This window comes from Paramacrobiotus metropolitanus, unplaced genomic scaffold (assembly GCF_019649055.1).
Source record: "Paramacrobiotus metropolitanus isolate TYO unplaced genomic scaffold, Prichtersi_v1.0 Parri_scaffold0000009, whole genome shotgun sequence".
NCBI lineage: Eukaryota > Metazoa > Tardigrada > Eutardigrada > Parachela > Macrobiotidae > Paramacrobiotus > Paramacrobiotus metropolitanus.
In genome coordinates, this window is record NW_026570229.1 from 2,227,177 (window position 1) to 2,241,380 (window position 14,204).

Below are 14,204 nucleotides of genomic sequence, written 5' to 3' on the forward strand. Positions count from 1 at the left end.
GCTGCGGTAGCCATCGGCGGAGTGACGGTTTGGTGAAGCGTCAGAATTTTCTGCTGAATAAATTTTATCGTTTCTGTTTCAGTGTTTCTGACGATTCTCGTTTTCAGTTTTGGTCTGTTTTCTCTCACTTTTCTCATTTCTGCGTTTACATTTCCGGTTTTTCCTTTTTTTCTCGAGAAATTATTACGGTATTCGAATTTTTTCTGCAGCTTCGATTGACACATCTCAAATCCTTCCTGCAGGGATGCAGCCAAGCTAGCTAACAACATTAGCATCGCTGCCATCGCATGATTTCGGCTGACAGTAGATTCTGCGAAGATAATAGTTTTTCGCTTGGGCGGCCCGCGTCTGCCTTCTCTTCCAGCCTTCCTCCAGCATGCGCGCCACCGTCCAGCGTGTTCTGCACGCCTCCGTGCGCCGCGCGGCCCCCTCCGGGGCATCCACCCCCGTGGAGCAGGGCGACGGGGAAAACGTCCAAGGTCCGACCATCAACAGCATCGGTCCGGGGCTCCTCGTTCTCCTGGGCATCCACCGCGACGACAAGGACGCCGATCTGGAGTGGATGGTCAAGAAGCTGCTGACGCTCAAGGTCTTCAACGATGACAATAATGCCAGGTGCGGGAACGGCGCTGTATCGGGTTAATTGATAATTTTTGCAGGGTTTTCTGTGATAACAGCCAGTATCGTTTAATTTTTATGCTGTTTTCCTGCAATGTTCACCTGTTTAAAAAGTGGAAAAAATTCCGGAAATATTTCGTAGCTTAATGTTTTAAGGATCTCCGAATTTTTATTGTTATTTATAAATTATAACTAAAAATATTTTTAATATGTTTCCTTGGTAAATAATTTTTTCTTCGTAAAAAGTTTTGAGAAATTTTTCGCAGCAAATTGCTTATGCAAAGATTTTCTGAACTTTTATTATTGTCCGTTGTAGATTTTTTTCTGTTAGAATATTTACTTGTTTTTGAAAATAATCTGCTTTCCTGCTGTTAATGTGTTGAATTTGTAGCGGAAATTTCGTAAAATTTCCTACATTCCTCCACATACTGTATGAAAAAGATTTAATTTATATTCTGCATTTTTCAAATTTCGTTTTGGCTAGTGCAGCTTGCTGCTTTTGTGAGTAGAAGTGAATTTGAAAATTGAAAGCTTAGCACGAGTGTATCTTCTGAAGTCTCATTTAGACAGGGGAAAAATTTACGTTAATTAAATGATCTGATTTTTAAATTTATTTTTTTTATTAAGTCATATTCTTCATTTTAAATAAATCAAATTGTTCACATTTTTCCCCAGTAATTTCCCTTATGCCTCCAGCGTGTAGAAATTAATACGAAATGTAACTGTAGGTGGAAATTATCTGTGATGGATTTGGGACTGGAAATCCTGTGCATCAGCCAGTTCACCTTATACGGCCGGACGAATAAAGGCCCGAAGCCGGATTTCCACCTGTCCATGCTGGGACCGGAGAGTCAACCCTTTTATGAACGCTTTCTGCAGCGCATGGGGGAAATGTACGATGCGGGGAAGATCCAGAAGGGATTTTTCGGTGAGCGGATGATTATCGACAGCCAGATGGACGGGCCCGTCACCATCGTCCTGGATTCCCCGCAAAAGGACTCCCTCCCGAAACCGGTCATCCAGAAACAACCCAAAATGAATAAGACAGGGAAAAATGTGGAAAACGGACCGACGGAGGCTGTGGAAAAGGATGGGAAAGATTTTTCGGATGATGTTAAAAGGAGTCCAGAGTCCACAGAAATATTAAAATAATAATAAATATTTTTTTAAAGAATTATTTTTGCGCTCCGGAGTCGATGTTCCAGTTTTTTTTAAAAAACTTTTTTATCTGATTTATTAATTGGGGATCGATGCGCGTAATGTGTCAAGCGTGGTGAATTCCGCATTTGCAAACGCGGTGGCAGATAAGAAGCACCTTTTCTGAAGATTTCCTTATATCTGAAATAATGTACGTAGTATCAGTATGTGCACAATATAAAAATAGTACTTAAAATTTGAATTAACCGTACATTATTCTTGAGTATTAATTCTCCGAATTTACAAAGTAAGTTTTTTCTAAAATTTCTCTCCCATTATTTCCAATCTGTGTAAATGATTTACATAAATTTTGAATCATTTTCTTAACATTTCTGTTATAAAAAAACCTTAGTGATTTTGTTAGCGAGGTAGTTTTTTTTATTTTTTTTACTTAATTACACAATGTACTAACAAAATTCAAAACTTGCGGCTTAATTATTCGAAGTCGTTAGGCGTCCCTCAACGCAAATTTAGATGCAAATTCGTTAAGTCTTTATATGCAGATGCAGCACTTCAAGAAAACCAAAAAGTAATCTCCAACTTAACTTACCACAGTTTTATATAACATTTTTAAATAATTTTTTAATTTTTATGCTCAGTTTTGAGATTTAATTTCGTAACTTTCATCACACCATCCAATATATACAGCTGCGCAAAATTATATACAAACCATTAATTTTAAAGGGAAAAAATTAGAATCTAAAGATTCATTTTTACAGCCAGCGGGTAGCGAATTCACAGGGACATAGCACAATATCCTGAGTACAATAACTTGAGAATTATCCGATAAAGAGAAAAATAACAGCCGCTTTTATAATGAGAAGAATTCCAAGAAAGCCCGTGGTGAAATGGGAATGGGTTGTTTGTGGGTGAAATGCGCGCGCCAGGCTGCGCTGCTCCTGTCGTCGGCCAGCACCGGGCACGGATGACCGTAGGACTGCCAAAACAGGGTGCGACAATGCAGACACAGCTGCAGTGTCTCCGCGTACGTCTCCTTCAGTCCGAAAAATCTACCAAATTATTTACCATTAATTAACCGATGAAAAACACTGAGATTAAACATAACAATATCCATCATACAAAGTAAATAAGAAAAAAAAATTTTACGTAAACAGAAAAAAATCTTTCAAACGTCGGCCTAATTTCACAGCAATTTAATTTCAATTTGTAGGATTTTTAAGAAAATTGCTCAAAATTCAAACAAGAAAACAGAGTACATTCAAACAAATTCCACATCAGTGAAAAAATTTGGAGAAAGTGCACTACTTAACCGACAAAAATATGGAAATAATCAAACGATATGAATCACAACGAATTACAGAAATTCAATTAAGCACAGAAATCGATATAATGGATTAATAATTTATCAGTAAAACCGGCAATAGGCAAACGATTCCAATCAAAACGATTTACAAAAGCAAGCTGCATTTTAAAAATTTACAAATAATTAATGAACAATAAAAAATCGCAAAGTTCCATGTGAAAAACAGGAAATTAATCAGTACTTGGTAAGTCAAATGTCGGTAATGGCACAATAAAATTCGCAAAACTGCGGTTAAATTAATACTGCAAATTAAATTATTAAATTGCAAAACCTAAAGTCATTAAACTAAAAGTAAATTAAACTGCAAAAATTCTGCGGAAATAAATTAAAAAAAGGGAACATTTTCAGTAACGATGCGCACCGTTTCAAGCGATGATACATGTCTTCCCAGTCTTTCTCCGTACAGTCGCTTCCCGCATTATTCTGGCAGGTTTTGGCCACCTGCGCCAGCTGACCGGCGTCGAAATGGAAGAAACACAATTCCTTCCACAGCCGCTGCTCGTCGAAGAGATGCCCGAATTTGGAGGGACTGGCCGGTAGGGCTGCCGCGCAGCGGATCAGGTCGTGGTGATCCGACAGACACAGCAGGATTAGACGCATGCACTCCTCCGGCAGATCGGTCAACACGGCTTGATTACACTCGGTGCTCTGCAGAATAAAAATAGAAATTATTACAAACTTCTGGCTACCTTTTAATATAAAAAGTTCATCAAGGAAATTAAATTATGAATTAACTGCACAGCAGAATTTTAAATTAACACAAACAGATTTTAATTCAGCGACATAAGAAAATTAAGAGGAAATAAAAAAAGAGAAAAATTACGAGGCATTATCATTAGATCAGTAAAATTAAATATTAAATTAGTAAAATTAAATATTAAAAATACGCAAATAAAATATGTAAGTAACTAATTGCAATAAGTTATTTAAAATGAAAAAGAGGATATTCACGGAAATAAATCACAGCCACATAATTCACCAACGCTGTTACACTGCTTAACAGATAAATATTCACAAGTAATAAATTAATATTATTAAAATCACCATTAAGGAAAATGTTACCTGGTGCACAATGAGATCATCCATCACGTGATTCCACTGCTGCAGCCGCATTTTATGACCCTTCCACAGCAATTCACTGCCGACATGCTTCCCCCAGCTCATCTTCGATTCCTCCATGGCTTCGTTCAGATCCCGCATTAATTGCCGAATTATATGCACATTCTGCTGCGTACACACAACTAAAATTTAAAAAAAAAATAACGTGTAAGAAAATGATCGAATACAATTAAACACAATTTCTAAAATGAATAAAAATAAAACATAATTAAGTAAAATTAAAAACAATGCATAAATAACGAAATAAAGTGATAATAAGATAAAACTAATGAATAAATAACAAATTTAATTAAAATAACGACGTTCAGATCATACGAACCAGTCATTTCTGAGCAACAGTAATAAAAACACGCATTTTTTGAAATACGAGTAATCATCATGACTCAAAGGGATTAACAAAGAAACACTGTCATCGAAAAGATTTTAAAAAATAAATACAAGCGAAATAAATACAAGTGCATCCGGATTAACGTGTTCAAGCGGTAACCACCGGCTTTTTCTGCCGAAATTACAGCGTTCAGACCTTAATCACAGAGGAAAAAAGTCGAACAGGAAATGCCGGCTGTATTTGACAATTCGAACAGCGTCAACGTTCGCTTGTTGACTGATCAGTCTGTGTGCCGCTCACCTTGAGTGACCACGTGGTCCAGGGTGCTGAACAGCAGTTTCTGCGCTTGGCCGCCCAATGAGGCGAGTTTTTCCGAGATCAGCACGTCAAGAACCTGCGGATCGTGGCGTTAATTCCGTGTAAAAATAATACTGTAAATATCTGAATAATTTATTATTAATTCATTGATAAAATACCTTGCACACGTAGTTGAACCGGCGCAGATCCCGCACAGCGCCGCAAAAATCCAATTTCCAGAAGGCTTCCGATAGACTGACGTATGCGGTGTTCTGCGTAGAAAACAAATAAATCAAGGCACCAAACATATTGAAAAATCAGCCAGTTGGACCTAAATTTATTCGGACCTTATTTATTTTTATTTAAAATTTACCTAAATATTTTGTTCCAATTTATCTACATACTTATTTGAATTTATTCTAAATGTGAAGTTATTTGAAAATTAATAACCTGAACCAAAACTCTATTTTTTGTATGATTAATTTTATAATTCTATTTAATTTGTTTGACAGAAATGACTTTAGGAATTAAAATAATCTGAAGTGTAAACAGCTCTAATCAATCGAGACATTCTCAAAATGTTCGGATTTAATCAGAAAGACACCGGAAATGAGCCAGAAATTTTCCAAATAACTTTAATAAAAAGGAAAAATTGTTTTAAAAATAAAAAAAGACATTACGGAACTGCCAATAAAAAACCGAAGGAACAAATCCTGTAATTGAACGCACCTCCCGCGATGTACGTTTGGCAATGTGACAATGCGGCTGGTACACTGTCACCGCGTTGCCGTGGTCACCGGACTCCTTCCCCACCACTTCCGGTGGCGCGTCCCGATCCTCCGCGGCACACCGGCGCCCGCTGTGGACGTTATTCTCCTTGGACGAATCGTCCGAATCCTCGGAGACACTGTTCTCGCGGGAGCGCCCAACGCTCTCCAGGATCTTGGTGCGCTCCCAGCTGCCGGTGGGCGTTTTCATCCAGTGCTCACCCGGCGACCGCCAGTCCAGCCCGATAAAGGGCATGCTCCTGAATTTCCACAAATTACGCAAAAATAAAAAAATAAAAACCGGCAAATTTTCAAAGTAAAAATAAATAATCAAAATGAGCCGTTCTTGTCCAGCGTTTTCACTATGTCTGTCAGTCTTATGATCGTTATGCAATTTGTTAAGTGTTTTTCATCAGTGTTCTTTTTTTAATTAAATCGCTTTTTAAATTCTGATGCGTCAACATCCGCGCACAAATAATATTTAATACTGGTACAACAGTAACTAAATTATTTACAAATTAAAATGACCATTAGTCCATACTGATTAGGCTAGAATTAATTTTTAATACAGTTAATAAAGTTAAAAATCCAGCTAAATATTACCGGAAGTTGGAGCAATCGGCTTTTGCCGCTGTTAATACCGTAATATTTTTTCGAATTCTAAGTAATACCGAAGAACCAGAAATCAGACTAATTCAATTATTCAACAAAATAACCCGCAAATATTCAACGTAAATCGTTCGCAAATTTAAAAAATTCTTTATTATTAATTTTTAAAACTAAAATAATTTACTTTGCACAATTAACACTGGAAAAAAAGGCTTCTGATTAAAAACCATGAAAGCAAGGTTTATAAAAATAAAAAAGCCATTTAATAAAAACAGTTGTACAATACAGCGTTCGTTTTTCGTCGGTATTATAAAATGCGAGAAAATTGCCGACGCGTCGTCACAAAGGAGTGAAATGCGAGCTGGCCCGTTTTCGCGCGGATCGATAGTTCGGCATGTGAGTAAAAACAGCGCGAACGTGGCCTTCGCCATCGACAGTCGACCCGTTCGATACGGCTGTGTGTCTCGCGGAAAAAGCTCGTCACTTTCGCAGTGTTATTAAATATCGCACAAATGGATAGGCCCTTACGTAATACAACAGCTGCCAATTGAGCGAAGGAAATTCACCCGTCCATTAAATTGTTCGGTAAAAAGATGCCCGCCAGCTAAATGTGATACGCTGTATTATGAAGGCAATTTTTTCCAGCTCGTTGAATCGGTTTAATTTCACAACGAAATTACTAATTACCGGAAATTTCAAAAATTCAGCAAAATAACTCGCAAATGTTCACCATAAATCGGTTGCAAAAATTAAAACAATTTATACAATTGAAATCGAAAATAATACAGAAAATCCTGAACGCAAAAATAAATTTTAAAAAATTGTTAACAAAAAATCGAAGCTAAAAATTACAAAAAATGATAATATTCACGAAAAACAGAACTTTAAATACCGTAAAAAAATTTACCAAAGTAAATGCCGCGATGTCGAGAAACTTCACGCAGCAAGAATTTTTTTTCACAATTTTTTAAATCAAGTAAATAACAAGAATTCTAGTTTAAGCGCAAAGCTAGGAAAATTATTATTTTTTAATTTTTTACGTATTATTTTTCCCACTTACAAGAATGCAAGGAAAACACGATGATTTTCCTTTCCTGAATTCTGATGCCAAGGTTGCCAGACCGCGATAATAAAGCAAGGCTCCGACGCGATAAGCTGTGATAAATGGGACTGATAACGAATATCTTGATCCTTTGTGGCAGCCCCAACAGCGATTGCGTTGACCGATTGGAAATTCCGTAAAAACAGCCACAAATCAAAACGGGCACAACAAATGTGCTTTTATCAGGGATTCAAGTAACACTGTAACAAGTTAACAACCATAAACTGCAATTCACAGGGCAACACCACAAGGCAGCGTCAAAAACATAAAACTTTAAAGTGTATTTAAAAGGATTGACAAGAATTTAAAATCAAAAAATAAAATAAAGCGCTTTTGAGTTTTACAGGCAGACTGGAAAAATGCAGACTGATGCGATGGAAAAAGCACGTGCTGGCCGTTTGCAAACAAGTCGAAGCGCACCAGCTGACATGACGCATTGCCAATGCAACAAAAAACGGGTGACTCACGCGGTAGTTCACAGGGCGTAGCACGCCGAACTGCTCCTCAATCGTTGTCCAGCTGCGAATCTGCAAATTGTTTTGTTTTTATAAAAACTTTTTTTGCTCCATAGTGTGGACTACGGAGCAAAGAAAATTTCGATGCAACATGTCTTTTTACACATCGAGAGGATTGAGTATTACTTAATGCGACAGCACTTCCTTGTTGTTGAACAACAAAAATAAAAAATCCCAACACGCAAATTTTCGACAGCGGACAGATCATTTCAAACGTTATAAATATTTAAGCATTCGTCTACGACCATACCACGTAGAAAACTCCCGATCCCGTTCGATCTCGGAAGATAACCTACGTCGGGCCCGGTTAGTACTTGGATGGGTGACCGCTTGGGAACACCGGGTGTTGTAGGCTTTTTGCCTTTTATAGACGGCTTTTTATTCTGTTGGCTTATTATACGTGTACTTACTGATTTTCGTTATCTTTTCTTAATTATTCAATATTTAAATTAAAGTGGCTTTATTAATTGTGCCGGGTTGATTCGGCATCACAACCGGCGCTATAAATATCTGAGCATTCGTCTACGACCATACCACGTAGAAAACTCCCGATCCCGTTCGATCTCGGAAGATAACCTACGTCGGGCCCGGTTAGTACTTGGATGGGTGACCGCTTGGGAACACCGGGTGTTGTAGGCTTTTTGCCTTTTATAGACGGCTTTTTATTCTGTTGGCTTATTATACGTGTACTTACTGATTTTCGTTATCTTTTCTTAATTATTCAATATTTAAATTAAAGTGGCTTTTATTAATTGTGCCGGGTTGATTCGGCATCACAACCGGCGCTATAAATATCTGAGCATTCGTCTACGACCATACCACGTAGAAAACTCCCGATCCCGTTCGATCTCGGAAGATAACCTACGTCGGGCCCGGTTAGTACTTGGATGGGTGATCGCTTGGGAACACCGGGTGTTGTAGACATTTTGCCCTTTAACTAAACGGCTTTCTGGTTTAATAGCTAACTACACTTGTTTTATTTATATTTTGTCAATTATTCACACAAATGTATTTAATTAAAATGGCTTTTTAACAATTGTGCCGGCTTGGCTTGCCATCACAACCGGCGTCATAAATATTTAAGCATTTGTCTACGACCATACCACGTAGAAAACTTTTAGATTTCTTTTTGGCCTGTTAGTTAACTATACTTATTTTATTTACATTTTATTTAATATTTACGCAAATGTGTTTAACTAATTCGCTCTTTAAAAATTGTACCGTGTTGACTCTTCATCACAACCGGTGTTGTTAATCTCATAGCAATGATAGCATTGCTGTGGTCTTGTTTATATGATTAAAATAGTAAATTTCCTAATGATAGCATTCGTTTACGATTATACCACGCAGTAGAAAACTCCTCGACGTCGACGGCTTTTTGGCATGCTAGCTAATGGTAAATACACTCGTACTGGTGCAGTCGTGCGACTCGTGCGTAAAGAAACAAATCAGTTTTCCTTAAATAGATTTTACGTTTACAATTTACTACGTTTACAATTTACTTGTAAGTTGTAGTTATATTTGTCAATTTATGAACGCATTCCAGCTTTTATTACTTAAACACTTTCAGTCATGCTAAAAACAAATGATAAAATCAAATCCAACATTTTCCCTGTTAAGTGAGCATTACACGCGCTAAAATCAAAATGGACAACAACCTCTCCAATCATCACATCAAATGCAGCAACAATCCAGTTTCCGGGGTCAGTCTGGCGACGAATAGTTTTGTTTCTGACGGTATCAATCGGCAAACAATTTCTCCCCGAACAGGGATGAGATCAACAAAGGAACTCGCTTATTCCCAACAAAACAACCAGGCGTCCGTTCGGCTTCTCACAGGACGGAAGGAGGGTTTTAAAATCTTTGCAAGGACAACCGCGTTGCATTAAAATGAATACTGCCTAATCCAGGTCAAAACGGCCCAGCTGTCTTCCGGTGGGACTCTTCACCGCGTCACGTGGTTGGCCATCCATTCCAAGCCTTTGAAAAGCCTACAACATCCGAAATATTCCCGCAATTAAATAAAACAGAATATTTAAAGAAAGAAAAACTAGAAAATTCAAAATATTCGTATACAGTTAAACAAATCAGTATTTTAACTTAAATTTCTTCGCTCAATCACTACACGATTAACCTGAAGTGAGGAAAACAGGTACTGATAATTATAATAATATTAAATTTTTATAATAATTAATGAACTAGCAAAATGCTGAAGTGAAAATTCACACAAAGGGCAGAAACACAGAAATTTCCATTTTTGAACATCAGTACCTTTTATTCCTTAGAAATTAGAATATTTACTTTTTTTATGGAGTTACTACACGATTAATTTGGTAAAAATTGATATTTAGCGGGAACTATCCAAATTCAAAGCAAAACTAAATTAATTAGACAAAAAATAAAATTTTAATGCGGTGTCCTTGTATCAAAAGTTTTTATGGAATTAGTGCAGGATTAATTTGGGGAAAATGATATTATTTTTATAAAAGCTACAAATCCAAATTCGGGGACAACTAAAAATCGCACAAGAGGAATTTGCCGGAAGTAAAAACAGTATTTGTTTGTACGTTAATATTACCCTTCGCCGGTTAGTGCACTGCAGGCCTGAATCTGCCAGCGGTGGGTTTTGATGCTGGTCAGATTGAGCAGACTCGACAGTTCCGAGGCTGACATGGCGCCTTTCAGGTCCTGCTTGTTGGCAAACACCAGCAGATTGGCTTTCCTCAAGTCCTACATACCGGCAGCAACATGTACATGTCCGTGCATAAAAGCTATCGCTAATTTGACTGCACTTGACGATCGTTATGCCGGTGCAACAATCGGAAAACGGTGCAGATTGATTTTGCATGTGTTGCGTAACGGCGCTTACCTCGTGCGCAAGAATTTTGTATAATTCCTCCTTCACTAACGGGACGCGATCGCGATCCATACAGTCCACCACCAAGACAATAAACTGCAAGGGAAAAACCAGTCAAAATAGAAGATAAATGTTCTTATCCCACCGAAACCGATGAAATATAACAAATATAGCAAATAATTATAAATGCGAAAATTCAATAATTTTACAGCACAATAATCCGAATCAAAAAACGAAGCAGACTAACCAAGAAAAAAACAACAAAATTCTATAAATAAGAAAACACACGAGACAAAAATTTAATAATATCATAATGAAGAATGCGCAACAAACATTCGGAAAAATTTTAGAAAATAAGATTGCCCAAAGAAACGAGAAAATAAATTTCTGAGAATCGTCACAAAATTAAACAAAATTCGCGTATCACACCGAAGCAGACACTCGGCGCAAAACAAAACGGCAAATGCTAAATTAAATCCAACAATTATCATTTACGGTACAGAAAAAATTGTAATAAAAACATCCGGGCGATTTTTCAATGTAAAATAATTCTCGCTGACACGGGGAGACGAAATGGAGTATCGAAAAGAGACAAATGGATGCTTCGGACGTACCTGTGTACCGGAGTAGTAGCAGGTCCAGCTGGGCCGCAGACTGTCCTGTCCGGCCAGATCCCACATGACGAACTTCATGTTCTTCCACTTGAGCTCCTCCACGTTACTGCCGATGGTCGGCGTGGTGTGCACCACCTCCCGCATCGTCCTAATCACACGACCACCATGCACAATCAACCACCATAAAAAAAATTTAATTTTTATCAGCTGATTTTTGGTGAATTCCCAACTTACAGCTGATACAGGATGGTCGTTTTTCCCGCATTATCCAGCCCCAGAATCAGTACTTTATGCTCTACAAAATCGGGAAAAAAATAAAACTATAAGAAGAAGACTCACGATGATTATGATCCGAAAACGTCGAACGATAAAAATATAAAAAATCCGAAAAATGTTTCTGCCAGTGCTCTTGACCGATAACATCTGCTGATTTCATTGTTCAAACCCAAAAACGTCAAGATAAAATAATAAAAAAGTCCGCGAGACGCATCGGCTAATCAGTCGTGTGATCAGTGACAGAGAGCAGAGTCTTGTTTGAAGGATTGATCAGCGCGCTGCGCTGCTTGTCAGCAAACAAATCGTTATCAGAGCGTGCGCTATGTGTGTCAACACGCATCCTCACCTTCTCCACTGAACATATTCCACAATTTCGCGAATAATATCCCCATTTTCACCAGGAACAGCGCAACGCAATAACCAACAAAAAAGTCCAATGGACCAATCCAAATAAGAATCCTCCAAGCAAATCTTCACCTTCCCAAAATTCAATAATAAAAATAAAATCACAATCAGACAGATGCCATCGCGATTCCAGTTCAAAAATCAAAATCGGATGGAAAGGCAGTCAAGGGAGAAATCACAAGACGGGGAAATAATTATCCAGCTGGGAGAGTTGATTATTCCAGCTAAAGAGCCAAATTACAGCGGGGAACTTGAGAAGTCACAGCACGCGGATAAATTGCCAATTAGCCAGCCAGCGCGTCACAACGTGTTTATTGCACGGCTGTTTACTTTACGACTGCAGCCAGCAGGAAGTTAGGCAGAAAGCAAGTCGGTTACATGGCAGAAAGCATGCCAGAGCAGTGCCTGCGCATATACAGTGTCGACACAATCTTGAGCTGTAAATCTAATTGCTGAAATTTCTTGATGGCTGATTTTTTATCATGGATTTATCTTCTGATGGAGCTGCGCAGTCTTCAAAGCCTTCTTTCCCTTGCTTGATCTGTGGATTTGTCTGCTCGACCAAGAGCGCTTTCACCAATCACAGCGGGAGCAACAAGTGCAAGGAGAATGTGCTACGACGTCAACGGGGACTGGACCATTGTGTTCCCAACAAAGCTCCTGCGACGGAACCTAGCTGCAGCCTTCTGAACCAGGTGAAGTTTCTGAAAACCAACACGAGGCTTGTGAAGCGAATACCCAAAGGGGCACGTAGAGCGGTTACTACAGCTTTTACACGCGTAGTTTCTCGATGTGTTACAGAGAACTCGGTAAAGTCCTGGGAAGATCTTTTGATTTTTGCATATTTTGTTTTTCGTTTACCAGGTAAAGCTAAGAACGATCGCACTCATTCTTTAGCGTCAGTGATTAAGTCTAACGTTGTTAATTTTGAGTCTGGTGCAAGAGAAATTCCCGTTGCGCCTCTGAAATCATTACGGCCTTTTGATCTACAGAAATTTGTCCAGGGTAAAATTCAAAATGGCGACGTTTCTGGTGCGGTGCGCGTCCTTTGTTCCGAAGACGCCTTGGCACCGCGCACCGCGGCCACTTTCGCAGAACTACAGAAAAAACATCCGGGTGTTAACCCGGATGCTCGTTACCCTGCATCGTCATCAGCTAAAGGCGACGCCATTAGCCGTGTTACACAAAAGAAATTTTCGATACAGTCACTAGTTTCCCAAACGATTCTGCCGGGGGGCTTGACGGGCTTCGGCCTCAGCATTTGAAGGACATGATTAGCGATACTACCAATGACAGTTCTTCGCTATTGTGTGAACAGCTAGCATTGTTAGCAGACATTATGCTTTCCGGCCGGGTGCCTAATGATATTTTGCCGATACTTTACGGGGCAAACTTAACTGCATTAAATAAGAAAGGGGGTGGTATAAGACCAATAGCAGTTGGTAGCACGTTACGTCGTATCGTGGCGAAAATTGTGGTTAAGCGAGTACAGCAACCGATGGGAGAAAAGCTTAGGCCAAAGCAATTGGGTTTCGGTACTCCCGGCGGTTGTGAGGCAGTTGTACATGCAGCCAGGCGGTTTCTCAATACGGTTTCAGACGAAGTGCAAGTGGTCGTTAAATTTGATTTTCGAAACGCGTTCAACACTGTCCATCGCGATAAAATGTTGCATTGTGTACAGTCAGAGCTACCAGAATACGCACAATTTATCAGCCAATGTTACCGAAATCCCAGCAGTCTACTTTTTGACCAATGGGACATGTTGTCCCAAGCGGGGGTGCAGCAGGGTGATCCGTTGGGCCCATTACTGTTTTCACTTCTTATATTGATACTAATACTGTCGCTGGTGTCACCTCTGAACGCATGGTATTTAGACGATGGTGTGATAGGTGGTAAATTAAGCGAAGTATTAAGCGACATAGATACTGTCATTGCTACCGCCAGTGATCTCGGTCTCGAGCTGAATCTCTCTAAATGCGAGTTTTTTATTTTCGGTGGTACACTGGAAGATCGCGAAACCACAAAGAAAATTTTGATTAACCGTTACCCAGAATTTTTACATCCCACTGAAAGCGAATTGATACTGCTCGGTGCTCCTCTTTTGCAGGCTGCCATTCCCAATGCCATTCTTCAGAAGTCCCTGGATCTGCAAAGACTAGCTTCCAAGCTAAGTATA

General features: G+C 38.9%; 3 protein-coding genes and 3 non-coding genes across 9 annotated transcripts; 4 read left to right on the top strand and 2 right to left on the bottom strand.

Moving 5' to 3' along the window:
- Nucleotides 1-90: 90 nt before the first annotated feature.
- On the top strand, nt 91-1,971 carry LOC129583057 (D-aminoacyl-tRNA deacylase-like). Its single transcript, XM_055474756.1, has 2 exons — nt 91-615; nt 1,347-1,971. Exons 1-2 carry the CDS (start codon nt 377-379, stop codon nt 1,768-1,770), a joined length of 663 nt encoding a protein of 220 aa, XP_055330731.1. The 5' UTR covers nt 91-376; the 3' UTR covers nt 1,771-1,971.
- Nucleotides 1,972-2,414: 443 nt separating this feature from the next.
- On the bottom strand, nt 2,415-7,746 carry LOC129582997 (F-box only protein 25-like). Of its 4 annotated transcripts, none has more exons than XM_055474646.1 (7): nt 7,320-7,746; nt 5,613-5,910; nt 5,063-5,155; nt 4,887-4,980; nt 4,202-4,380; nt 3,501-3,787; nt 2,415-2,825 (listed from the first exon to the last, which is right to left on the bottom strand). In XM_055474646.1, exons 2-7 carry the CDS (start codon nt 5,904-5,906, stop codon nt 2,627-2,629), a joined length of 1,146 nt encoding a protein of 381 aa, XP_055330621.1. In that variant the 5' UTR covers nt 5,907-5,910; nt 7,320-7,746; the 3' UTR covers nt 2,415-2,626. The 4 variants fall into 4 exon arrangements, with proteins under 4 accessions (XP_055330621.1, XP_055330625.1, XP_055330622.1 ...); XM_055474650.1 differs by lacking the exon at nt 7,320-7,746 and adding an exon at nt 7,167-7,272; XM_055474647.1 differs by lacking the exon at nt 7,320-7,746 and adding an exon at nt 6,546-7,113.
- A 366-nt stretch (nt 7,747-8,112) lies between these two features.
- LOC129583165 (5S ribosomal RNA) lies at nt 8,113-8,231 on the top strand. Its single transcript, XR_008689750.1, has one exon. It is a non-coding gene; the product is annotated as a 5S ribosomal RNA (ribosomal RNA).
- Nucleotides 8,232-8,396: 165 nt separating this feature from the next.
- LOC129583166 (5S ribosomal RNA) lies at nt 8,397-8,515 on the top strand. The gene has a single exon (XR_008689751.1). It is a non-coding gene; the product is annotated as a 5S ribosomal RNA (ribosomal RNA).
- A 166-nt stretch (nt 8,516-8,681) lies between these two features.
- On the top strand, nt 8,682-8,800 carry LOC129583173 (5S ribosomal RNA). Its single transcript, XR_008689757.1, has one exon. It is a non-coding gene; the product is annotated as a 5S ribosomal RNA (ribosomal RNA).
- Nucleotides 8,801-9,413: 613 nt separating this feature from the next.
- LOC129583131 (ADP-ribosylation factor-like protein 5B) lies at nt 9,414-12,440 on the bottom strand. The gene is made up of 6 exons (XM_055474845.1): nt 11,970-12,440; nt 11,582-11,642; nt 11,348-11,495; nt 10,746-10,829; nt 10,455-10,606; nt 9,414-9,867 (listed from the first exon to the last, which is right to left on the bottom strand). The coding sequence occupies exons 1-6, from the start codon at nt 12,013-12,015 to the stop codon at nt 9,822-9,824; spliced, it is 537 nt and encodes a 178-aa protein (XP_055330820.1). The 5' UTR covers nt 12,016-12,440; the 3' UTR covers nt 9,414-9,821.
- Between the last annotated feature and the right edge of the window lie 1,764 nt (nt 12,441-14,204).

Excerpts from the sequence above, each read along its gene's own strand:
- LOC129583131 (XM_055474845.1), bottom strand. The coding sequence starts at position 12,015 with ATGGGGATATTATTCGCGAAATTGTGGAATATGTTCAGTGGAGAAG. Across the intron at positions 11,643-11,969 it reads GAATATGTTCAGTGGAGAAG|AGCATAAAGTACTGATTCTG; the intron begins GTGAGGATGCGT and ends CCGATTTTGTAG. Across the intron at positions 10,830-11,347 it reads GCTACTACTCCGGTACACAG|TTTATTGTCTTGGTGGTGGA; the intron begins GTACGTCCGAAG and ends TTTCCCTTGCAG.
- LOC129582997 (XM_055474646.1), bottom strand. The coding sequence starts at position 5,906 with ATGCCCTTTATCGGGCTGGACTGGCGGTCGCCGGGTGAGCACTGGATG. Across the intron at positions 3,788-4,201 it reads ATGATCTCATTGTGCACCAG|AGCACCGAGTGTAATCAAGC; the intron begins GTAACATTTTCC and ends TTTATTCTGCAG. Across the intron at positions 2,826-3,500 it reads ATGTATCATCGCTTGAAACG|ATTTTTCGGACTGAAGGAGA; the intron begins GTGCGCATCGTT and ends ATAATTTGGTAG.
- LOC129583057 (XM_055474756.1), top strand. The coding sequence starts at position 377 with ATGCGCGCCACCGTCCAGCGTGTTCTGCACGCCTCCGTGCGCCGCGCG. Across the intron at positions 616-1,346 it reads AACGATGACAATAATGCCAG|GTGGAAATTATCTGTGATGG; the intron begins GTGCGGGAACGG and ends ATGTAACTGTAG.